Source organism: Peromyscus maniculatus, chromosome 6, assembly GCF_049852395.1.
Source record: "Peromyscus maniculatus bairdii isolate BWxNUB_F1_BW_parent chromosome 6, HU_Pman_BW_mat_3.1, whole genome shotgun sequence".
Taxonomy (NCBI): domain Eukaryota; kingdom Metazoa; phylum Chordata; class Mammalia; order Rodentia; family Cricetidae; genus Peromyscus; species Peromyscus maniculatus.
This window is the reverse complement of record NC_134857.1, coordinates 38,391,645-38,416,871: the sequence shown is the minus strand read 5'-3', so window position 1 is coordinate 38,416,871 and position 25,227 is coordinate 38,391,645. Positions and strand designations below refer to the sequence as shown.

At 41.2% G+C, this 25,227-nt stretch overlaps 2 protein-coding genes and 1 long non-coding RNA gene across 12 annotated transcripts in view; 1 reads left to right on the top strand and 2 right to left on the bottom strand.

Moving 5' to 3' along the window:
- Positions 1 to 8,387, bottom strand: part of LOC143273849 (uncharacterized) — a 33,385-nt gene extending 24,998 nt beyond the window's left edge. Inside the window, exon 1 of the long non-coding RNA XR_013052062.1 lies at positions 8,299 to 8,387. This is a non-coding gene — a long non-coding RNA (uncharacterized LOC143273849). The remainder of the gene's footprint in view (positions 1 to 8,298) is intronic.
- Positions 1 to 25,227, top strand: part of Nbea (neurobeachin) — a 545,747-nt gene that overhangs the window by 365,919 nt on the left and 154,601 nt on the right. For 9 of the 10 annotated variants that reach the window (XM_076574103.1, XM_076574106.1, XM_076574104.1 and 6 more), the window contains one exon: positions 11,872 to 12,008. In XM_076574103.1, the coding sequence (XP_076430218.1) occupies positions 11,872 to 12,008 (137 nt within the window). Of the gene's footprint in view, positions 1 to 10,428; positions 11,264 to 11,871; positions 12,009 to 25,227 lie in introns of those variants that run through there. The other variant, XM_076574111.1, reaches the window with a different exon arrangement.
- Mab21l1 (mab-21 like 1) lies at positions 13,477 to 18,759 on the bottom strand. The gene has a single exon (XM_006977549.4). The coding sequence runs from the start codon at positions 15,504 to 15,506 to the stop codon at positions 14,427 to 14,429; it is 1,080 nt and encodes a 359-aa protein (XP_006977611.1). The 5' UTR covers positions 15,507 to 18,759; the 3' UTR covers positions 13,477 to 14,426.

Genomic DNA, 25,227 nt, shown 5'->3' with positions numbered 1-25,227 from the left:
GAGTTGGGAGAAGGGAAGTTGGAGAAGATCTTTGTGATCCATTGGGGATGGGGTCAGAGAGGAAGAGGAGAGCACAGCAGGTGTTCTGCTGCAGAGAGAGAGGTGAAGGTCTTTAGTTGGATTGCCTGGTCCTAGCCTGCTCGCTGGTGTGCTCACGGGTAATGACTATTTGAGTTGGAGGCTGAGATAATGAGATGAGTTGAGTAAGGAAGGTTGGAGAAGAATGTTTGTGATCATTTGGAGATGGGGTCAGAGAGGAAAGGTGTTCTGCTTTTTGTGGGGATGATCTGGTTATGAGACTGAGGATTTGGATCTACAGGAGTAGAAGGTGAGGTGAAGATCTTCAGTCAGCTACCTGCTTCCTGGCCAGGAGGTAGGGAAACTCACCTCTCCATTTCACTTCTGCTAATTATGTTTTTATTAACTGAATATCTCTGAGGGTTCTCATTTATAAGGCCAAAACAGCTACGCTGCTCTCAATTAAGAAAGGTCTCTTTATTGCATAGAAAGTGTGTGCTGTAACCAACATATTAGAATGTTACTTTAAATACATTTTTAAAGAACAGTAATGATTTTTTAAATAGCAGTGCTGGGATATGGATATTACAATGTAAGCTGGACTTTTTACTGTGGATTTTTTTTCAAAGTAAGATGCTTATAATCCTTTATACAAGTACTTGTACACACACCCTTCCTGAACTGAAATTCAGGAAACATGAATTCTGTGAATAAAGAATGAGAAAGATACAAAAATAAGAAGGAGCCTAGTGGGATATGTGCTGGGTCCCAGAGCCTCCCTCCCTCCTTCCTCCAGAAACAAGCTCTGTGTTTGCTTAGTGTTCCTGACTGCCACTGGGCTACTGTGAGGACCTGAGCCTGGGAAACTAAAATCAAGGAAACGGCATAGTGCTACAACCCAAGGGTTTCAAACAAGTCCGGGCGTCAGAAGCACAGATGTATTTGACTTTGGGTAGAACCAGGTAAGTATAAAGAAAAGAAGACACTGTTGCTCCACACTTGAGTGCAGGTCCCTCTGCCCAGGCCCGTCTGCCCAGGCCTGCCCCTACCCTGCTGTGCATTTCTAGCATGGTGAACAGAATGCACTTGCCTGGCTTACCAGCACATATATATTTAAGATTCTCCACGTGTATTTTTATGTAATTTTTGTTGTAGATTCTGACTAGAATTAATTTACCAAATTTGTATTCAGGGAAAGATGTCTCTTAGACATTCTGGATTCTCTAAAGTGTATTTAACTCAGGACCCACCCCCACCCCGCCCTATTTTGAAAGGCATGTGTATTTCAAGGGAAATTTAATCCATATGTTCCTGACTCACTCACACTTAACTCATCAAAACGTTGTTTAGTAAAAGCTATTTGATGTTGGGAAAGCCTTACAAGACTTCCTAAGTCTTTTTTTCCCTTTCTCTTTGAATTAGGAAGAGGCTTTGCCCGTCATAAATAGCATACTCAAAGGGTTCACCTTCAGCTTCAAACAGTTCACCAGTCCCTTAGAGATAACATTCACGTGCCTATTTCTCTTAAAAGCTAAAATGTTTAACTTTATAACTAATTTTTTTAATACCTGGTGTACTTTGATACCTGTCATTGTTCTTAGAAAGTCAGCAAGCCAGTGTAGACCTTCAGACATTATATTGTAGCTACAGTCCTATGTTTCCAAAAATATATGTCCTCTTCAACCATGTCTGTAGTCCATAAAACATATTTAAACTACTCTTAATAGCAATAACAGTCCTGCTAACCTGACTATAAATTTTAAACTATAATAACATAACAGAACACAATTTAACTGTGTCCATTATGCATTAGCTGTGCTTCAAATCATACATAAAACTCTCACATACCTTTTATTTTAAGAATAAGCTACCCTTTGGTCAAGTGTTTTATAAACCCCAATAGTAAGACCTTTTCTTCCTAATACATTGTTTTGGTTGAAACATTTTTCCACTTCTTTCTCTGTATGCAGAATTTCTAAGAATTTATCATCATACCACTAATCTGAAAAATAGGGCAATAATCATCTAACTTATTGGTAGACCGTGGCTCTCTGTATATGGGACACCAAGCTATCACACATTACAGGTTTTAGAGAGAGCATGAAGGAAGTATTAATTGCCTAATAGAAGTACATGAATTTTGTTGTTTGAAACACTTGGAGGAGAATGTGAGATAAAAGAACTGCTTTCCAGTGAACAGACTATTCACACTAGCATCTTGAAGCAAAGGAGGAGGATTGATCTACATGAAGAAGTGCCCTGCTCTTCTCTCTGAGAGACATTAGCAGTGTTGCAAAGCTTAGGTGAAAGAGTACTTTCCCCCATTAGAACAGTGGTGTACAAAGGATGCACAGTCTTTACAAGCTGATGGTACTTTGAGCTGTTTTTATTCCCATAACATAATGCTGCATACAGAAGCTGGAACCTATAGAAAGTCCAAGGCCATAATCACTTAGCCTGGAGAACAAGAATTTCTGTGGCAAGCAGATTACAAACACTCCAGCAGAATATACTCTGTTGGTTCAGATAGTACTGTGACAAAACTTAGGAATTCGGACATGCTCAGAGGTTAAGAGTCTTGCTGCTCCCCAGAGAACCTGAATTTGGTTCCCAACAACCACATCAGGTTTCTCACAGTGGCCTGTTAACTTCAGCCCCATGGGAACTAACACTCTGTAATGGCCTCCCCAGGTACCTATATGAACATTGCATACATTCACATAGACACACATATATGCATAATTTTTTAAAAATTAATAAAGTTTAATTGATTTATAAATAGAAAAAGAAAACATAGACCCTTTTAAACTGTAAAACAGAGGGTAATTTGAATTTGCTGTCTAAATTATTATTGTTTAAAATTTTTCAGACAAGGCCGGGCGTTGGTGGCGCACGCCTTTAATCCCAGCACTCGGGAGGCAGAGCCAGGCGGATCTCTGTGAGTTCGAGGCCAGCCTGGGCTACCAAGTGAGCTCCAGGAAAGGCGCAAAGCTACACAGAGAAACCCTGTCTCGAAAAACCAAAAAAAAAAAAAAAAAAAAAAAAAAAAAAAAAAAAAAAAAAATTCAGACAAAATTCTATAGTGATTGAAGTATCTTTTATTCTTTTTTATTCCGAAGTTGTGCTTTTCTTTCATTTTACATTACTAGCTTACCAACCAGCTAAAAACAGCCAAAGTGCTCCTCCAGTTCAGCTTATATGTGAATCAGGAATTCAAAGAGAAACTGAAAAGCTAACAGATAAATTCTGTATCTAAATTTGGATTTGCCCTTTTCTGAATAGAAATGGAGGGTCAGATGCGGGTGGGACAGAGGGGAGGTGTGGAGGGAGGACTAGGAGGGGAGGAGGGAGGGAAACTGGAGTCAGAATGTAGAATATAAAGAAAATAAACACTAAAATAAAAATAAAATTGGATAAGAAGGTTTCCACTTACCAAACAATATTTTCTGAGGAGAAAGAGTGATGTAGATAAGTGTAAATGTGGATGGGAGACAGAATTAACATTTACTAAGAGGAGACGGTATTACAGGCTGAGAAGTGCCAGTCTGTTGCTTAGAATACAACTGAATTTTAAAAGTTATGTCATAGCAGTGGGAACACTGACCCACCATCACAGCCTGAGAGACTTGGAGCCAAGACATAAATCTGCTTTTCTTTTTCCAGGCACCTTTTTAATTTCCTCATAGCTCTGTTTTTTGAAACTTTCAATTGGTTAACAAATCAATTAAGTGGGTTATTGCCATCTTTATTGTAGTTTTTTGTTTGTTTGTTTTGTTTTTTGGTTTTTCGAGACAGGGTTTCTCTATGTAGCTTTGTGCCTTTCCTGGAACTCACTTGGTAGCCCAGGCTGGCCTTGAACTCACAGAGATTAACCTGGCTCTGCCTCCCGAGTGCTGGGATTAAAGGCATGTGCCACCACCGCCCAGCGTAAAGTACATTTTAGAAGAGGAGGAGGAGGGGGAGGAGGGCGAGCAAGATAGCTCAGTGGATTAAGATGCTTGCCACCAGTCTTGACAGTCTGAGTTCAGTCTCCAAAACCCACATCATGAAAGACAAGAACCAACTCTTGACAACCTGTCCTCTGTCCTCCACATATGTACCATGGGGACACACACACACACACACACACACACACACACACACACACACACACACTCTGTAATTGCTTTAAAAAAGAGAGAATGGTTTACAATAGGAGATACCCAGACTACACTGTAGTAAAGGCAAGAGCAGGGAGGGCATGTGGGCCCTTAGCAACCATTTTTAGATCCTGACTCCAACTTTATTCTAGTTGGATATATTATTTCTTAGATGTAAGCCATGGTGATACATGGAATAAGATACATGATAGAATCCCTGCTCTCCAGGACCTGACTGTTGGGCTCGGACTGCTGGATTTACAAGATTTAAAAAAATGATCTAAAGTTAGAAAGCAGAGTTAGGCTTGGAGTTCACAATTTAGATCACCGAGGTCACTAAGGAAATGGATAATATAGAGAGCAGAGAGCCTCAGACCAGCTGCAGAGCTCCAAGGAACAGCAGGCTTCCGGCCAGTGAAGAGAGCTGTCAGCAACACTGTGGAGGCCTAGCCAGAAGACAGCAGGGCAGTCCTGTGCCATGGGCATCAGGGCCCTGCTTCAGCAACTTCAACCTGATGTTCCTTGGAACACAGGTATTTTTAAAACCACAAGCACAAGCAATCCCCTAGGAAAGTGTGTCTGAAAGAGTCTAGTAAAATCAAAAGGTTACAATTTTGCTTCTTAACTCTGAGAACTTGCGTTTTTATTAACCATAGGACATTTTCCAAACACCCTGGCAACAGGCCAGGTGGGAGTGTAGCCAAAGAACTGAACAGAAGACAAAAACTCTTTAACCTCGGCAGGCCTGCAGAGGGCACAGATAAGAAGACAGCAGCTGAGGTGACAGGGGAGGGTGACATCAAGCCCACAAGCAGAGAGAGCAGCTGACTTCCAGTTCCAAGAAAATGGACAACAGGAGATGAGGATAAGTTTGGTACAGAAAGCCTTGAGATAGAGGAAGACATCAAGACAAGTACAACCTTTTATTTTTCTCCAAAATATGAATATTGTAAGCCAGAATGGATGCTTGTAGAGCCACAGTTCTCAACATGTGGGTCACAACTTTTTTTGGAGTCACATACCAGATATGCTGTATACCAGATATTTACATCACATTCATAACAGTAGCAAAATTACAGTTATGAAGTAGCAGTGACAATAATTTTATGGCTGGGGGTCACCACAACATGAGGAACTGTATTAAAGGGTCGCAGCATTAGGAAGGTTGAGAACCACTGTTGCAAAGGATGACCTTTCCTAAGAAGAGGCCTTGTATTTACTAAGTCTTCTCAAAGGTGTGTACGTACCCTCCACACAAAAAAAGATCCAAACCACTGCTGTACACTGCAGCATCTGATCTCTACTGCCATAATCTCAACAGATCTGATACCCAAAGCTATGTGTGCTTTCTCAGTGTCCTCTCCCACTGCTTCCCTTTCCTCGTCCTGCTCTCCTCCAGCCATGCAATGTGCAGCTGTGTGTCCGTCCATAATATTTCCCATTACATTAGGTCTGTCATACCCATACATCACAGCTCTTGGAATTGCCATTTCTGCAAATCCCATGCCAACTACCACCACCCTAGTGAAAATTGTTACACTTCAAGGAATGTCCATAGGGTTGTTCTCTTCCTCTTCTTTGGTAGAAGGCAGTACACATAAGGATATATAACCTAACTTTAGCATCATGTATAAATCCTACCTCTGATGTGGACTAGTTGAAGGACCTTTCTAAACTACCTTCATTCTCATTTTCTCATCTGTGGACAACATCAGTAGCTGACGTACAGAGTGATTGAAAGGAATAAATAAGATTAATTCATGTGCTGTGCTTTATATAATGCTCAGTTGAGCCCTTCTCTCTATGACATAATTATCCATACACATTTCTTTTTTATTTTACCCCATATTTTTACCTCATAAAGGTCCTTTTTTAAATGAAAATTATACCTTATACATTACTGTATTCCCTTTAGTTCCCAAAAGAACACAACACACAGTCATTACTTTTTGTTGATTGCATGAATGAATGGATGCTGAGTTAAATGCCTCTGCATCTAATTTCCGAAGACAGAACAAATTGTATGCTAAGAAAAATATGGCAGTTATAAAATTATGCCGTTTTTATGAATAATATATATGGGGTGTAACTAGAATAATTAAGTGTAATTGCCATTGGATTTTAGTATATTTTTTTAATTTTTATTTTCTCCAGGATTCACTCTCTTATGAGAGATGAGAGAGTGAATTTTAAGGAACAATTTGGAATAAAACAAAAAATATTATCTGGATTTTAAGTGATTTTTACTGTTACATACAAATGACACAGTGGTATGTATCATTTTCTGTATTCTATTCCATAAATGCAGAATGCACTCTTTGAGTGAGTTCTTCAGGTTGCTGATGTGAACTAGAGGACCAAATGAACAACATGTTCAATATCTTAGGAGAGCTGCAATGAAAACGTGCCAGGAGCCCTGGGACTACGAAGGCTGGCTAGAATGAGCCCAACCTAGAGTTTAGGGTCCTAAGCCTCCTGCTCATATATATCTAAATCACGTTCTCTGGTTTATTCACACATCTAGTCTAGTAGAAATTTACTCTTCTCAGATACAAAATGACATCCTGATGCCATAAAAGAGTCCTAATTCCAGAAGATGAAAGATGTCTCCCATATGTTGAACTAAATGTAATATAACTGGAAACACAAATCTCATCCAGCTCACCTGGGAGGGCAGATTATCACAAGAGCCAAAAAAGAATTAGTGCTTTTCAGTAAGGTTTTTGTTTAGGACATCTCAGTGCCACTTTATCTGGACTATCTATGTGCTTTTTAAAGTTTTTCTTTCTAAAATCCATGATAGTCCCTGCAGAAAATTCTATATATTTATTTATTATATTTTAACATAAAATACATAATTTTATACATATATAGACAAAGCATTACTTGTTCTACAAATGAATTGGGGAATATAAATGAAAGGATAAGGTTAGGGTCTACTAGATTGTCTCTTGGTACCTAAGACTATTCGTTGCTGGCACATTAAATAAGATGTAGCTTTAGATAACGTTAGTAGTAAGGAGGTTCCCTGCCATTCTGAACAAACATCATGCTAAAGTGTAGCGTTGAGTTGCTTATTATGAAAGAGGTCTCTCATTTTTCTCAGAGCTGCCGACTGTGGTAAGTTGACTCTTTCCAGAATAGATTTACTAAGGACTCCAGAGATTAATATGTGCTCTTAAGCATCAAATAGGAAACAGGGAAAATGTGGGGATGATCTGTTATTGTAAATTTCAATGTTTAAAACAAAGGGAACTCAAGAAGTCACCAAGGAGCATCAAAGGCCACTTTCTGGGTACCGGCTTATATACCTATGCGACTGTTTGGGGGCACTGTGTAATGAGGGTTCTTGGAGAAAATATTGCTAAAATTGAAGTGCATACCCCATATGCTTCTAAATTTGTTTGGAAATTAAAGACCTTTAATTTTTTTTCTTTGATTATCCCCCAAGTTTTCCTAGCAACGAACGTACTTAAAAATAAAGATCCCATAAAGTAGTGATTGTGGTCAGTGTTTTGGCCACATTCTGTTAGCCACACTATTTCCTCAGAAATTTTGTCACATTATTACAGAATCAATTGTAAATATTTACTCCCTGTTCATATTTTAGTCTTATTTTTTTTAATCATCCTAAATACAATGGCTTTCAAATTAGCTAAGTATAACAAATATTAGCTGGGCAGTGGTGGCACATGCCCTTAATCCCAGCACTCAGGAGGCAGAGCCAGGCTTATCTCTGAGTTCAAGGCCAGCTGATCTACAAGAATGAGTTCCAGAATAGCCAGAGCTACACAGAGTAACCCTGTCTCAGAAAATAAATAAATTTTAAAGAGAGAGAGAGAGAGAGAGAGAGAGAGAGAGAGAGAGAGAAATATCAGCTGATTCCAATGTACACTGCAACAATACATTTTCTATATAATAAGGTCATTGCCAGTCATATGTCTTATCTACTAAGTCTAACAATGCCAGTTTTAATTGACTTTCAACTTCTTTTGATTCCATATTCTTTGTGCTGTTAGAACTGGTAAATGTACCGTCTGCAAATGTAGTTGCCATACTTGCCTTTTGATAGCTAGGACTCTGTTGACCCTCCTAAATCATGATTAAATCCTGCATCAGAGCAAAGAAAAGCAGTTCTGACCTGTGGGACCTGGCCTTGGTGTTTCCGGGAGCTGGTCTGGAGGTCACCGCTAAGCCAGGGTGCTCTTGAGCTGAACATAAACATCACAGAACACCATCATCTATGATGTCACAATAGACAGCTTAATAATTTGATCTAAGCTCAGACAAAAGCAAGGTCATGAAACACTAAACACCCCCTCTCCTGGCTGAAGTGGGTAAATGCTGCTTCCTTACAGCCTTAGTTTGCTGTTGAAACAATTGTTAAATAGCCAGTCCCCAATAGCCTGTTTACAGCAGATACCACTGCACAGCAGTCTTCCTTCTCGAGTCATGAAATTCGGCAAATCCCTTTACCAAGGTCTTGATCCTACAATTAGTCCTTTGCCATTCGGGCCCCCATAGTTTCCACTCCTCTTCCCTTACAGTGAGCAGTCAGCCGGTGGTTCTGTTGCAGGTGCCATTGTGACATCTAGAGCCCAGTTTCTGTGAATGGGAAAGACTTTTTGTAAACTGTAAAGTTATATTAAGATGCTAATGTGTTTTCATTGATTTCTAGGCTTGGGGATCTGATTTTTCAGAAACACAATCCAAACCCACAAGTATTTAGCATTCTTTTAAAATATATTCAGTGGTATTCTTTTAAAATATATTCAGTGGCTGTGTGGTGGTGCACACCTTTAGTCCCAACACTTGGGAGGCAGAAGCAGGTGCATCTACAAAACAAGATCCAGGACAGCCAGGGCTGTTACACAAAGAAACCCTATCTGGAAATAAAATATATTCCATGAGCATATGTACTTCTGACACATCAGGACACGGTGAGATTTACCATGTGTTTGGAAAAAGTGTGATGGCCTCAAAAAGAAGCTCCTTCTTGGCAAATTTCTGATGCCTGGTGGCACTGGTTCTAGAATAATGGTAAATAGCACCCTTAGCCTTCCTTTAAAAGCAGTCATGGACCCATAGCCAATGTGAGAAGTAAATAAAGTTTGCTTTTTTCTGCTTTTTTATTATCATTATTTGTGATAGAGTTTTAAATTATATGTGCCAATACAATAGGAATAGGCCATTTTGTAATATTACCGTGCTGTGTGTGATGAGGACATTATTGTAATTTATTCTTTCATTATTAGGGTAGCTATTGGAATGGATGTATCTACAGTCAGTTCCCAATTCACTATACCAAGCAGAGTTCTGGAGGTTAAACCCTTAGTGCTGGGGGGTGGGGCTAGAAATGAACCAACCCCATAGATGAGTAAGTATCTCCTGGCAGAGGGATACTGCTCCTCAAAACACTGTTTGGAAAAAGATCCCGGGTTTCTAAATCTCTTGGTACCATATGGAAAACATGCTGGCTTGTGATTGTGCTTTATGTAAACATTTTAATATAGGATCCCTAAAATCCAGAGGCTCCCCGAAGGGGATTAAAGCTAATCCCCTTTCTCTATTGCTGCAGTGGATTAACTGTGCGCTCTCTGGCTGCTCTGCTCCCCGGAGGCTACAACAAAAAGGCCCTGCGCTCCTCCAACAATCTTCCGAATTGGGAGTTGTAATTGGAGATTTGCGGGAGGTTGGAGGGTTCTAAGGTTGAATATTTCGTGATGTGTATTTCTTAAAGAAATCCTTTTATAAACTCCCAGAAAATCTCAACTCAATAGAAAGAAATTGGAGTACAATCAAAAGGAAGCTCAGTTCTGTTTTAGAAATGTGTGCCCAGCTAAAAGCTCCCGAGCTCTACGTAAAATTCGTGCTGTCTTTCAGTAAATCAGAGTATAGCTTGGTTAACTTCTCTCATGATCTTTTTAATTTTTTCAGTTTTCCCAATTTATTGTTTGGATATGTTAAATTACTTTTTAGGAGAAGGAAGCAGCTCGCCATTTTTAATGTTTTTGTCCATTGTTTTTCTCCAAATGTCAGACTTCTAAAAACCTAAAGCGTGCTCATCTTTTAGAATGAAGTTTCCTAGGTTGTTTTGTTGTTGTTGTTGTTTGTCTGTCTTTTTGTCAAGCCTAAGTTGTTTAAGACACTTAGTTTCAGATGTGAATACAACGAACATTTCGGAGAGAAAACGAGGAAACCCGCGCTCGGTGCAGCGCTGCGGTGGCGCAAGGGTTAAGGGAGCGGTTCGAACCCGCGGGCGGGCGCGGGGGATCCGGATCCGAGGAGGGCCCCGGGGGCTGGAGGCGCCGGCTAGCGCGGACCCTCCAATAAACACAAAGGAGGGCCTGGGGAATAGAAACCCAAATCCACTTGTAATCGTACAAGAGATTCGGGCATAATTACTTGAGCAACCTAGATTAAGATTGATGAGCCTTTAAAGTGGCGCTCCAGACCGACCGCCTCGCCCCTTGGAGGAAGGGGAAAAAAATTCCCGCAGGCCGCTGAGGACCCAACTCTGCTGGCCGCACCCGGAGCTCGGGGCCGTCTTGCTGATCTGCTAAGGCAGTCAGACCTCTGAAGGCGACCCCACTTAGTCTGCTGCGGGCCGGACTCCGTAAGCCCTACCAAAGCCGGCCTAGGCCTCCGGGTCTCCCCTCAGAAATAGCTGGGCTCCGCCGGACCGCTGGCTCCGCGAGCTTTCCCGGCTCAGACCGGGGCCTGCCTGCGTGGTGCGGGTGAGCGCGCAAGACTCCCTGATCGGTCTCAGGCTGTGTACCGCAAAGGGCGGGCATTAATGCCTGGGTTCTGTTGCTGGCTCCCTAGAACCTAAAAGACATCAACAAAGCCCACGTTAATTCTAAATTTCTTGTCCTATGTTTAGACCAATATCGAGAAGAGGGATTTCAAGTAATTCCCCCGTGAATCAGTATTATAATTGAGGAAATTCGAAATGAGCACTCCACTCGGGTGCGCACACTTTCCAAAAATCTATTGAATCCTAATTTCTCTGGGTTCAAAAGCTGAGAAATGGCGCTTTCCACCCCTTTTCCATGAATGGTTTTGTTTCAGCGTTTTTCTCACATTTTCATCTTTGATGTGCTCTGGTAAGAAAATGACGGCCAAGGTTTTCATTATTTCCTTCATAAGAACCCCAGTAACTTTGTATTCCCACCTTTGGACGCCAAAATTAAAACAATCCTTCCATAAAATGCTAGCCCTTGGGATTTGTATATTTAGCCGCTTTCCCCTTTCGCCTCTATCACCTCTCCTTGGGGTAGAGATGCTGCCAAAAGGATTGACTTATGAGATGGTTGGTCTTCGGAAGCATTACCCACTGCCTACGGTCTCTTGGAGAGCAAGTGATGTTCTTTGGAGAACGGGCACCAAGGATGCATCCGTTCTGCTCTGCATTTGTAAGTCGAATACAGGCAGTGCCTCACCAACCATGTATATTTCTAGGCAGAGGTTGGAAACTGGCATGTTATGGGTCTCTTATTCAACATCCTGAACTCTTGAGTTTTTATAAAATTAGTCTCGTTTTAAGGTACCATATAAATGCCAAACAGACCTTACCCAACATGAAAAGACCTTGCATAACATAGGCACCATTTTTCCTAGTATATCTTTAAAAACAAGACCACGCCATACTCTCTGGAAGGGACTTTGGGAGCACCAGCGAGGCTCAGCCTGACTCACTGCCCCTGTCTTGCAGGCCCTGTGGTTCTCAGCACCCCTGCCCAGCTCATCGCTCCCGTGGTGGTGGCCAAGGGAACTCTCTCCATCACCACGACAGAAATCTACTTTGAGGTAGATGAAGATGATGCTGCCTTCAAGAAGATCGACACAAAAGTGAGTTAGAGTGGATGCACCGCATTGGTGGCTTTGATGGCAGGATGTGGTTTTCAGTTTTGCTTGGTTTTAAATGACTGGAGAGGTATACATATTCTCATCTTTCTTATAGAAAATAAAATGAATGAAATAACACATGATTTATTTCAGAATTGAAGACTGTATTACTGAGCTTAAATCTTAAACTTAAGTAACAGAGCATGTGCATTTGAACAGTCTTCCTATGTGCCTTTGTGTGTACTTAGGCAGATTTGGTGTTTAAGTCAGTTGGCCCCAGATCTCTGGGGCATAGTGTCTCAGTTCCTGGGAACACTAGGACAGATCGTGTGAAATTTTGTGTTAACATCACGTTTAATTTACAAAGGTATATATTGCAATATGAATTATTATGTATTGAAAGGTTATAAGGAAACTGGGGCAGGGGCCATTTGCATATAATTTCATTTCCATTATTACATCCATTTTTCATCTCCTGAATTAAATGGATTTTACATATGGATTTAAAAGGCAGAAAAGCAGGTTCTTTATAAGCTTTGATTTAAATGTACACACACAGCATACTCTAGTACTCACATGCCATTCCAGAAGGTGCACATTTGGAGCTTTGGAATGGCACACATGTTGGCTAAATCTTATCTTTGGATTTTAGCCCCCTGACCATCAGAGAAACCCTACAGCACAGCACCCTTCTGAGATGCATTTCACTAGTTTCTTATTTATGTCACTGTAAGATTTGTAGATTTCTCCTCAGGTAAGAGGTTGAGATAATGGGGTGTTCTACTGTCATTTTGAAAAGATCTTTAAGTCACGTCAAAAGCTGTTCTAAAATAGTCAGACTTGAGCCTTATTGTCTATATTTAAGTTTTATGCAGAAATGGAACAGTACAGAACATTATTTGTAATTGAGCAAAGGAAGTCCTGAAGTTTATTGCCACCCGGATGAGTGCAGAGCCTTAGTCTCAGGCCTCTCAGCACTTGTTGATCAGGGAGAAACAACCACAGCCACCGGTGTAAGGAGGGAGTGTGCTGTGCTTAAACAAGGAAGAACTTGTTTTCATGGTTTGCCATTAGCTTTCCTGTGTGGTAGGAATGAATTGTGGTTTTCTGATCAATTTCTTCCAATAACCCTTGTCGTGTTAAAATAGGTTGATAAAGTATATTGGTTAAAAGATATGTTCATTGTATTGTTTAGATTTCATATATAAACTTCAACATTTTTATTATGACTTTAAGTTAATTTTCTCAGAATTTGCTGCTTTTAAACTCAGTAATCTCTATTGCCCTGATAGGATTTCCCCCTTATATTGTCAAAAAGCTACAGAAATACTAACCAGAAGCAAGGTCTCGAAAGTAGATTATAAATGTGTCAGTTGTAGAAACGAACCAGCTAGTAAATTAGAAACTGAGGAAATGGATATTTTCTATAGCTATTCAAAAAAGAGCCCCTTTAATGTGTATTTTTGGTGATTTTATTAGCCTGTTAGTCAAAATGTTTAAAATACTCGAGTTGATTTTCAAAAGGAAGCATTAGCTCTTCTGACAGAAAACAATTTAAAAATGAGACACAACAATTGGGTATTTTACTTCATTTATTATCTTCTAATTAAATAAAATCAGCAACAGAAATTAAAATCTAAATCACAAAAGTAATTATCCAGTGTATTTCAAGTGCATTTTCAAATATATATAATTCAGATATTCAAGCGTTATTATATAAGCTGAATTCAAATTTCTTTGAATATATTTAAATAACATTTCAAGTATACTTACGGAATGTTAGAACAAGCAATATATTTGAAACAAAATGTAAACTTTTTTTTTAAGTTCAGACACTTCACAGACAGGTTAAGTACCAGGAGGAAATCTACCTTTAAATGCATCTCTGTTCGTGGAAAGTGTCTGGAAGTTTCCAAATGGCAATTTCAGTTCTGTTCACCAAATCACAAAACACCAACATCCACACTTTCAAAGACAACATGAGATCACAATTTTTTGTTACAAATCAAAATATACATTACTCGCTCCTCGATCCTTCCGATGGCACATCCAGGTCATGTTTACTGGAAGGCAGATTCGCCTAAGTCTCAAGATTGCTATAATCCTTTGACGGAGTTGGCCACGGTCTTGCATTGTTGCCCTGCTGTTTTCGGGTTTTGTGTACTTACTTTTCAGGGGAGATGGGAGATGCCTGCTTAAAGATACTTGTGGGTGTAGGTTTCCCCCTGTGTTTCCCTACTCCTTTCCCTCCTCTTTTAGGGGTGTGTGAGATGATGCATGAATGTTGTGCTGTTACTCCTTCTGAAGGAAGAGATTGTTTGCACTGTCTCAGGAAATACTAAATAGGAATCAACCAGGAAGTTTTCATTTCGTCGGGACTTTGAGAAGAGTGATCTTGTCGGCCCTGGATTAGATCATCCTCTAGAGTTTTTCCAAACTTTTGGGGTTGGTCAGGATCTCTCTTGCCAGTCGCCACGTTTGTTTAGCAGCGTTTTCCAGAGCCGAGTGCGGTTTGCCTTGAAACAGATCTAAGTTCGGTAAGAAGTAGTGGGGACACCGCCGACACTGCAGGCACGAGATGAGCTGCAGCAGAATTCCATTCAGACGGTCGCCCAGGCAGGATTCGTCCCAGTCCGACTCCCGGGGATGCTTCTCACACTCGTAAGACACCAGCGTCTTCATGTGGTAGTTGTTGAGGGGCTGGCCTGGCAACTCCAGGTGGCGGTCGCGTAGGGTTTTCAGGATAGAGAGACATTTCTTCCTGCAGCCCCCCATTTGCAGTCTGTTCTCAGCCTCTGCAAACTGCAGCACCCAAGCGTCGCTCTCCGCCGAGCTCTGCTTGCCGGCCAGGGAGTGGCACTCCTTGGACAACAGATTGAACCCCTCGGCCTTGACCTCTGCCACTCGGTTGGGTCCTGGCCAGGGGATGTGAGGAAGCGGCCAGTGGGCAGCACTCCGCGGCCAGATCCCGGTGCATTTAAAGGCCGGGGTGATCTGCACCACGTACCTATCGCGGATTCTCAGTTTCACTTCGCTCGTGTCAGCCACCATCTTTACTACATCCCTGTAGCTACACTTGTCCACCGCCTGAGCCACCAGCGTCTGAAACCTGGAGCGGATTTTGCGTGCGGAGAGGTAGCCAGAGGCGGTGATGAATTCCACCCAGAGGGACATGCTCCTCTTGCGCCCGTCGCTCAGCTTCAGCACCGCGCAGCCAGGCAGTGAGCCGTCGTCCACGAAGTTAAACACCCCCATCTGGTTCAGATAGAGTACCACCTCGAACTCGGTGGGAGAGATGACCTCCAGGCCCTCATAGCGGTTGTCCATCTCGTTAAGGGAGCTGATGAAGCGCGGTTCCTGCACCTCCACCTCCTTTAGGACGTCGGAGACCACTTTGCAGACTTCCCGGATGGTTTTGGCGATGGCAGCTTTCCTGGCCTGGCATTTCTCGTTGTAGTACTTATTCAGGTGGTAGACCAGCTTGGCCTGGGCCGCGATCATGTTGGGGCAGAGATCCGGATTGTACACCGGAGTCTCACAATACGCTGTGGGATCCAATGCGGCTGCTAACGCTGGAGCCAACTTCGGTGGTGAAAGGGGGCCACTCGCAAAAGGCACCCAGCCTCTCTCAGACAGGCTGCAGTGGGGGCCGCCCTGCCCTGCCGGCCTTTTATCCGCGAGCCTAGCCGGTCTTAAAGTGAAAGGCTGCACTCTCCTCCTCTCTCCTCCGTTAAAGAATCCGTGTCTGAGAGAGACGCGTGGAGAGAGCACCTTCTCAATAAAAACAAAAGTTGCGCTGAATCCCAGCAAAGCTCTTCCAGTAGTCAAAATAGTCACCCCTTTCCGTATTTATTTGCGTTTTCCCGTAATCATTGTGTGTGCAGGACTGTTAATCAGACGGAGGAAAAAATGTGCCGAGTGTGTGTCCGGGTGAGTGTGTGTCTGTCAGAAGAAGCTGCTGTTGGTTTGTGTAAAAGCCCAGATGCACTCGTGTGGAAATTATAAAGGCAGGGCCAGGCAGGCGGGCGGCCAATCGCCACTGGGCTCGTCACGACAGCCTCCCCCAGCTTCAGCCTGGCTAATTAATCCCCCCTCGTGGATAGAGGCACAGAAACCAAAGGTAGGAAGCTGCTGCGGGCAGAAAACCATCCAGGCCACCTAGACAGGTTGGAAAGCAAAAGGAAATCTGGCTTTGGTGTAACTTAAAGCATATTTCCACTTGGAAAAGACTGGGCTAAGAGAAGGGGCTCTCTGTGCTGTAAAGCGTGCTTGTCTGTTCACCTCCATGAGCTATCCAGGTGTACTAATGGTCATCCTCCAATTAGTGAAGTCAACGGGGCTTTCTAGAACAAAGTCACTAACTTGCATTAGAGCAAGGTAATTAACACCCGTTAATCCTTGGGGTCTTCTTAATGCAAGTTACAAGTTTGCGTCTTAACAGACTGATGGCTTCAGACGGAAAATTCTGTCCTCCAGTTTTTCTCCATGTTGGGTGTTCCCAGTCAGAACACTTGTCCAAACCTTAGGCAGAACCTGTTCTCTTTTTACCTAGGTTTCCCCCTTTTCATTCGCTGAGAGGAATCTGATAAATTACTGCAGAGGGCAGTAGAAAATATCTACCCAGTTAAAAGAGGGGTGATTAAAACAAGTTCACCTGTCTGCAGTTCCCCGTGTCTGTAGCTAGGCTGGCCAGTGCTCAAATAACAAACAGCAGTGAGGGCTGTATGGTCTTTCGGGAATACTTCCACAAGATCTCTGGGATTTGGATGGGCTGTATTGGACAGAAGTCTCTAGAAGATTCACAGAAGTGGGCTTTACACTGAGAACTTGAAGGTGTGGCCGTTCAGCCTTGGCTGCTCCTGCAGGCTTAAAGACAGATCTCCCATCTCAGATATCCCTAGTGGTGGCCAACAGTAGATTCCTAATCTTACGGGATTTCATAATTTGATTATGGGAAGATGGCCAACGTCTTCAAAAATTAATTTGTAACCATTCAGGTTTGGGTTTGTCTGTTTGTTTTAATTTGTTTCATTCTGGAAATTTTCAAAGAAATGAACCTTTCTAAATTTTGGAACCCTAAGGAGGTGTTTTAGGGAGCTCCTCCTCCTTCCCAGACCACCACCAGATGAGCCCTCAGTGCACATGAACTAAAGAATGAGTGGTTAGGGCGTGCGCAGTAGTTTTCAGTTGCCTGCCTTTAGTGCAGAGGTCTGTTTGTTTCCTATTAAGAGAATTTCCAGTGTAAGGCTAGAGGAGCACCTGTGTAAGCACTTTTAATGGACTCCTGTTGAGGACTCCCAACTTTTAAGCATCACGGGGCCACCTCTAATTTAGTTTCTTGTTACCCAAGAGTGATAGGTTCCGATTTAGATTAAATTAGTGTGTAACATTTGGGGCTTACGATGGCCGTCTATTCCATTCCCCCAAGACATTCTGTTCCCTCGGGAGAGTGGACTAGGGACTCCCAAAACCCCTCCCCAGTTTGCAGGCGTCGCGGGTGAACGCACTGCTACCTTTTGGCAGCTGAAGAGGCGGTGGAGGAGGCTACCCAGAGCGCCAGACCAACAAGAAAGAACTGTGCCGCTAGGAGCGGCTGCTGGGGACGCGCGGGTCATCAGGGTGGGGTGCGGCAGGCAACCTCTCCCTGCGGCCCTTGCGCCTTCCCCAGCTCTCTTCCTTGGTTTATCTGTTCTCAGGATAATTGTAAAGCTTTCTGGGTGTCTGGGTGTCCCAACTCTCCGCCGCTGCTGCAAACCACACTCAGTGTCCTTGTACCACTCTGCTCTCGCCGCCTCCCAGCCCTCGAGTGGCTCCGTCCTAGTGTGACCTGTTCTCGGGCTTCAGTGCAACCCAGGGATACTTGGCCCTGACCTTGCTGGGAGATCGCGCGCCCGAAGCCTCACCCCGCCTATGGGGCTCGAGGTAGCTCCAACGCCGAGGCCCTAGTAGTTCCCTATGTCCGACAGTGGGATTCGGGATACCATGGCCGCCGACTGCAGCCTGGCGCAGGTGGCGCATCTTTCTGGGCTCGCTGTGCGGCTTAATTGGGTTAAAGCGAAGCTAAACACCGAAGCACTTTGTGCAAACTAATTGATGCAACCGAGGCCCTTCCCTAACGATTTTTCACTTGGAGCAAGAGAACCACGAAAGTCGTTACTCCTGGAGAGTTGCGGGGTAGTGAGGCCACGGGTTTCTGGAAGGCCAGGCCCGCCGGGCGTCCTGAAGCACCCACCATGCCCGGTGCTGACAGTGATTTACATAAAACTGGACTCCCGGCGGCTATTGTTGCCGTAGGTTGACCCGGCGGCTTAGAATAACACTAGCTTGTCTTTCTAGCTGCTGCTACCCGGATCGTCTGCTACCCTGAGCCCGGGAAATGAACTGCGCCTGTAGCTGAATCCTTTCCGCAATCTCAACACTCCTCGTTGTAGAAAGAAAACTAAACAGCACTGATGGCTGCTTCTTTCCCTCCTTGCTTTCTTTAATTGAATTGCCCATGGAGAGGAATTAAAATTAACGATGTATTTTTGTGTAATTCACCTGATTTTAATCGAGGTTTTGGCATTAGATATATTTTGTACTGGTAAATTATTAACTCCTTGATAGTAATTTTAATTTAAAAAATCATTCGACCTATTGGATTGTTTGAACTGATGGTGTTATACAGAAGTGATATAAAATCTGTTTTATTATGTGAAAAGTCTATATAAGAACTGGATTGATGCCAGTCGATTTTTTAAATACAGTGTTACAGAGTATCAGAAGAAAAGCTGTGTGTGCCTTGTGTTTTAAGACATAAATGGTGAATTGTTTTCAGTGGTATGCATGTAGGCATCCTTGACATGAGCTAATAATAGAATGATAATTGAAGAAAAGTGACCTAATTGGAGGGAAAAGAAATACCCAAGAATCTCATGATGTAACCACTGAGATGCCTGCATTGGAATGGTGTTTAGGGTTTAACTAAGGCGGCCTGGATTTAAAATATTCCAGTTAGGGAAAAGAAATCTAGCTAAGACACAAGCCAGTTATCATAACATCTAGCCATATTTGTGAAGGTAAAACAAATGTTGTGAACTTTAGCACTCGGAACAGGACTAATAATAAGGACAAGACAACTGTTTCTGAAGTGCGGCTTCCTGAGTGACTGTCCCGGTGGGGGTGCACTGCCATGGTCTGTGCAAAGCCATGCATGCATGCATGCAGTCTCCTGCAAGGAGGTCAAGAAAAACGGCGTTGTGTTCAGAAGTGTAGGAGCCTAGGGTTTAGGGGGGCAGGGTTTGTTGTTTTCTTTTGTGTTTAAATGACTACTTAAACTCAAATTGCAAGTTCACTGACTTCACCAGTGGCAGCCTTCTGGAAGCTCATAAGGGATGTGAGTGAGCAGTCACGGTGCTCACATACACACTGTCCTCCGTGTTTTCATTATCTGCCAGCAGCTAGTTTATTCACAACTGTTCATGAACTTAAAGTTTTATTTTTTAATATGTGCTTATTACTCCGGAGACTTTAAAAGAATATGAAGTTGTTTTTATTAAATTATTTAACTCTACTGCTGGAGTGGCTTTGAAGGCTCATCGTGTGCATCAGATTTCTTCCCTTCTCTTTTCTAAAAATGGACGCAGGCTACTTTAACTGTTTCTTTCTGCCAGACACAGTATATTCCCCCCTTTACACTAGAGAAATTAAAGACAGATATTTGTGCAGGGTTTTCTTTATGTGTCAGATTAAATAACGTGAAATGGGGGCAGGGGTTCTAGCAATTTGATGGCATTTATATCTTTCTTCCTATTGTGACTTCTGGTATAAAAGCACTTAAACAAAATAGCTTGAAAGTTTCAGGGATTTCTTAAAGTTATTATTTTGTTTTTGAAAGTCAAGTTCATTACAAAAGCAGGCAGGAGATTAAGGTCAGTGTTTGCATGACATAGACCTGTTCTGTTTCTTCGATCTGAGCACCCTAAGAATGGATTAATGGTTAATTTTTAAAAATGGCTTGAATGATGGAGTCCATTACCTCAGTGTTCTTTGTTGCCCTGGTGCACAGCTCTATAGTCACATTTGTAGTGGCAAATACTTTTTTCTACACCATTCCTTAGTGTTGCCATTAGTAAGAGTTGAAAAGAAAAGTAACTTACAGATTAAAGATGCCAGTTGGAAGTAGAGGTCTAAGGATCACCACCCCTGCTTGATTGGCAGCCAGACTTTTCCTTTTATAGAAAAGGGAGTTAAAAGTTCAGCTTGTATATGTAATCCTCTCAGTTTCCTCTCTTCATTTGAATATGTGCATAGAGGTGCAGGATATTTCAGGTTGCTTCTGTAAGTTGGGGCAGAGCTGGGGAAGAAAAAAAGATTGAGGGAAAACTTATCAATGAAAACAATTTTTTTTTCTGTCCATAATGAATTATGTCTCTGATTTCTTCCTATTGTCTTTGGACAATGGGATTTAAGTTTACTTGAGTTTCATGAAATGATGATCTATCTCTCTGTCCTTCCTCAGAACCCTTGGTAACATCCCCAGGTTCATTATGACAAAACTAAAATTGTTTTTGTTAAATCTCAGCCTGAATTCTTCATTCAGATATCACAGAAATAAGTAAGTAGACAGAATAAATGGACTCATCACTTCATTTTTTTTTCCGTATGAACAAATGAAAACAAGGACCCCCTCCCCCACACACAACAAATAACAAACCTGAGTTTACAGGATTTTATATATGTGACTGCAGCCCTAGTGCTCTGAGTAGGCTGCGTTTTTATTACACCTAGAGAAACAGTGGAACCAGGTGTGATCAGCTTGTTAATCTAGGACCGCACTGCTGTTATTATCACTTCATATACTGTGATGATTAAACCACTGAAAATATTCAGCATGACCTTGAGACTGTAATATGGTTTCTAACTAATCAACTTCCAAATGAGTGCTTATCCAAAATAATCTCTCCCTTTTGTTATTTAGTGTTTGGAGCTTTTTTTTTTTTTTTTTGAACAAAGCATTCCTATAAATTGGGCTTTATTGTAATTTTCAGTAATTATTAACTAAAGTGCTAATTTAAAGTAATTATATCACAGAAAATGATCACCTCTTACAACATTTATGTAGTGACAAATATTTTATAGAAAAGGGGACATATACAAATAGGAATTGTCTTGTACATATAGGTATAGATGGTAAATGTTTGCAAACAGACTCCCTATAGAATATTTTGTTTCCCCTTCTGGCTATACTCACTATACTAAGTGTGTAAATTTTAGTTTACCAGTGTGTACTATTTCCTAAAAGCACAATTTTTTGTATAGTGGTGTGTTAAAAATATCAAGTGGAAAGTAGAATTGATAAAGAGTACTTTTAAATCTATATAACCTTTTTTAATTTATCTGAATAAAAAATTAAAATCAAGAGCATGATTTAAAAGTAGTTATTAAATAAGAATCGAGGATCCTGTTAAGTAAAAACCCTAGCTTTCCTTTGGTATGAAGTCTGCTTCATAAAGTTGGGTGTAGGGCTGAGGAGATGACAGCAGCTAAGGGCACTCAATGGCTGCTCTTCTAAAAGACCGAGGTTCAATTCCCAGCGCCCACATGGCGACTCAAAACCATCTGTAACTCCAGCTCCAGAGAACTGGTGCCTTTCCCTGGCCTCCTTAGGCACCAGACATGCACTTGGTGCACATATATATGCAGGCAAACCACTCTCACACATAAAATAAAATAAAAATAACTTTAAAAAATACAGTTGGGTGTATTGAACTATAATTTGCAAATAGTACAATTCCAGTCTGTGAAGTTTTCATGTGAATGTACCATCCTCTGAACTCCCAAATGAATTAGCAATATTTGAGGCATATTTGTTATTTAACATCTTCATGGCAAAAGAAAGAAATCTCACCAACTGTCAGTATTTGTATTTTACTTTGAAGTTGCTTTCATCTTTCTTTTACATGATATAAGATGAGACTATGAAGTAATTATAGCTAATACTAAATAATGCATGCACATTCTTGCATCATATGCTTCAGAACCAAGTTTCATATAAATGCACATTGTTACTTAAATTTAGATGGTCAAGAACACCAAACAAAGACTTGGTAAAATGTCCAAATAGGGACATTTTTGTTAATGCTGCTGCTCTCCCAGATAGCTCTAGTGGAACTTGTAACTAGTCTTTAATCCCCCCAAGATACACAAATTATTTAAATGCTTTCTGTTTTATATTTTTATTTGCAATTAAAAAAGAAATTTTAATGTTACACAAGCTTATTAAATAACATTATTATTTAATGTTACAGGCCTATTAAGAAAAAAGTTATTGCTTTCTTAACAATCTTAAACCATTTTTAGCCAACATTCTTTTCAGTGTTTAAAAAATGGCCTGCACATGCACACATTCATACACGAATGCGCGCGCGCGCGCACACACACACACACACACACACAACCATAGTAGATAGTAAATGGTTGAATTGGCTTTTTGTGTTTTTACATGAATCTGCAAAAAGGAAACAGGGACTAAATATAGACTTTATTTTCAGGAACACTCCATAATGTTTGTTGTTGTTGTTGTTTTTTAAGATTTATTTTTATTTATGTGAATGTATGTGTGTATGTGATAGAGAGACAGAGACAGAGACAGAGAGGCAGACAGAGAGGCAGAGAGAGACAGAGAGAATGTATGCCGTGTGTGTAGGTGCCTGTGAAGTAGTCCAGAAGACGATATCAGATGCCCTGGAGCTGGATTACAGGCAATTGTGAGGTGCCTGATGTGGGTGCTGGGAACCGAACTAAGGATTTCTATAGGATCAGCAAACACTCGTCCTTAGAGCCTTCTCTTCAGCCCCCATGGACCAGTTCTTACCAGTTTTCAGTAATACTTTCATAGATTGCTGGCAAATGGATTTAAAAACTACTAACTAGAAATTCAACAATTTCTATCTAGTCACATGCATTTCAGTGCTGTACACTTTTTGTTATAAGATCAAGAAGCTTAAATGTCAGTAGCTATTCTGTTCATGAAAAACCTATACTTCTCAGACATTCACCTACATTGATAACTACCCATGCACATAAAAATGTCTTTACGAATTTAAAAGCATCTCCGACTTTTGCGACAGACCAAGGTTACTGTTTTGTAACCTTCACCTGTATTTGATAAGCGGAATGCATAATTCATTGGGGAGGGTGGGTGTGGGTTTGTTTCTGGGTTGGGGCTTCCTAGTAGGCAGCCCAGTTCTTCATTTGTTTTTCTCTCCACGCTGCATTAGCACGTTTTCCCCTGTGTGCATCTGCCAGCACACAATTTAGCCACGGGCATCTGTAGACCTTGTGGTGATCAGTATTGCAGGCAAAAGCCATATGTGTTTAAATAAAAAAATAATCTCTTTATTTCATTTGCTGTTTTAACTGGATGGATAACTTTTGTGCCTCAAGACAGAAGAAGAAAAAATACAGAAATAATTAATTGCCTCTATTCTTAAGGCAGTTTCATTTCCCCCTCCAATATGGAATGCTTGTCAGCTCTCCTGATAAATGACTGCATGTATTTGCATAGATTTTACATTAACACAAAAATTAGTTTTATTTGTGAAAAACTAGTTTACATAATAATATAAAGTCAGTGTTATTGATTACATTTTTAAACATGATGACTGTAGAGAGACTGTATGTAACATTCTAACTTTTCAGAGGTCTGGTCCACTTGTTCCTTAATTTAAACTTTCTCTTTAATTATTTATATTGCTTTGTATTAACTAGATATAAAAGTGTAGTTATAAAATTTCCAGTTTTAACAAGCATCTTTAAAAGGTATTAACCACAGCCATTTCAGACACATAGCACATAATAGCAATCATTTGGATAAAAGATTACTTTAAACTTTACCAGGGAATTTTTTGAAAATATACATTATGAACTGCATACATTTCAAAATATTGGAGCAGCATGTCATGGGACTGGTCTAATTTTGATAATCGTGTTATCCCAAGAGCACACACCATATTGGATATATGTAGTTGAACTCTTTCCTGGGAAGTTATTTCTAATGTATCTAAGAGCCATCCTCTCCTCTGTTGTTCTATTTCCTTAAATGTATTTGATTGAATACCCTAACCCAGTCTTAACATAGAATTAAAAACAATAGCAGCGGCAACAAAAACAAACAATACAAAAAAAATAAAAAAAATAAAAAATAAAAAAAGAACCACTATCCTCGAGCTGTCTGGGTTCTGAAAAGAGTTCCCATCTAAGAGGCAGGCAGGAAGCGGATGATATGGCATCATGTTGTCTAGAGGCAGCCTGCTAATTACATGCCGTCCTTGTATTATCCATGTTGTGGAAAATGCAAGTATGTTCAGTGCTGTTAGTTACATCACAAAGCTTTTCATACAGTACACTGGATCCTCAAGAAACAGACTGACTATACTGAAAGGCAACCCAAACCCAGAGTATCTCTGCCACTTCTTGATTCCAGGCCACCCTGGGTGCCAGCTGTCACAGCTCAGCTAATGATGACAAATGCCCCTCTCTATGCAGATTGCCGAGCTTGCAGGCTGCTGTGAGGCAACCAGATTACCTTTCTTCAGATAGTAACTTAACCTTTTAAGCTCATGTCAAAATCAAATGATTGGCTGTGATAGTTTCAATATCTGTATCTTTAAAAAACCAAAATCAAAGTAACACCTTATGATGCTATGAAATTTGTTTCACTGTATGATTGGCAGCCTTCACCTTGGATGCTACTGTAATGTTCTTAGTGAGATCTATGTGGGATATATGGCACAGCCAGTCTCAAGAATATGTATTTGAACCAGCTTTAAATCAGGTAATAGGAATAATTGAGAAAAGCTAATTCTGTGAAATTCTGGGGGGGAAATGTGTTCTCTTTTTCTCTTCATATGAATGTTGGAGCCTCTCCTTCTGTGTATAGACCCTGCATGCTCCAAATGAGTGGATGATTATTCTTTATACTTAAGTCAACACGAGAGGTGGGGTGGAGAACAATACTCAGTGAATGTACGATCTCATTCAGTCTGCAAAAGAAATGTTAGGCCCCACAAATGAAGAAACCAAGACTGAGAAGGTTAAGAGTCTTACCAAGGGTCACACAAACAGTTTCAGAGCCAGGTTGGTCTGACAGTGGCTAATGTTGGCTCTACAGCATGTGGACTACATTACAAAGACAAGTATGTGTGGACTCATGTGCTTTCTGGTATTCTTTGTAGCAGCA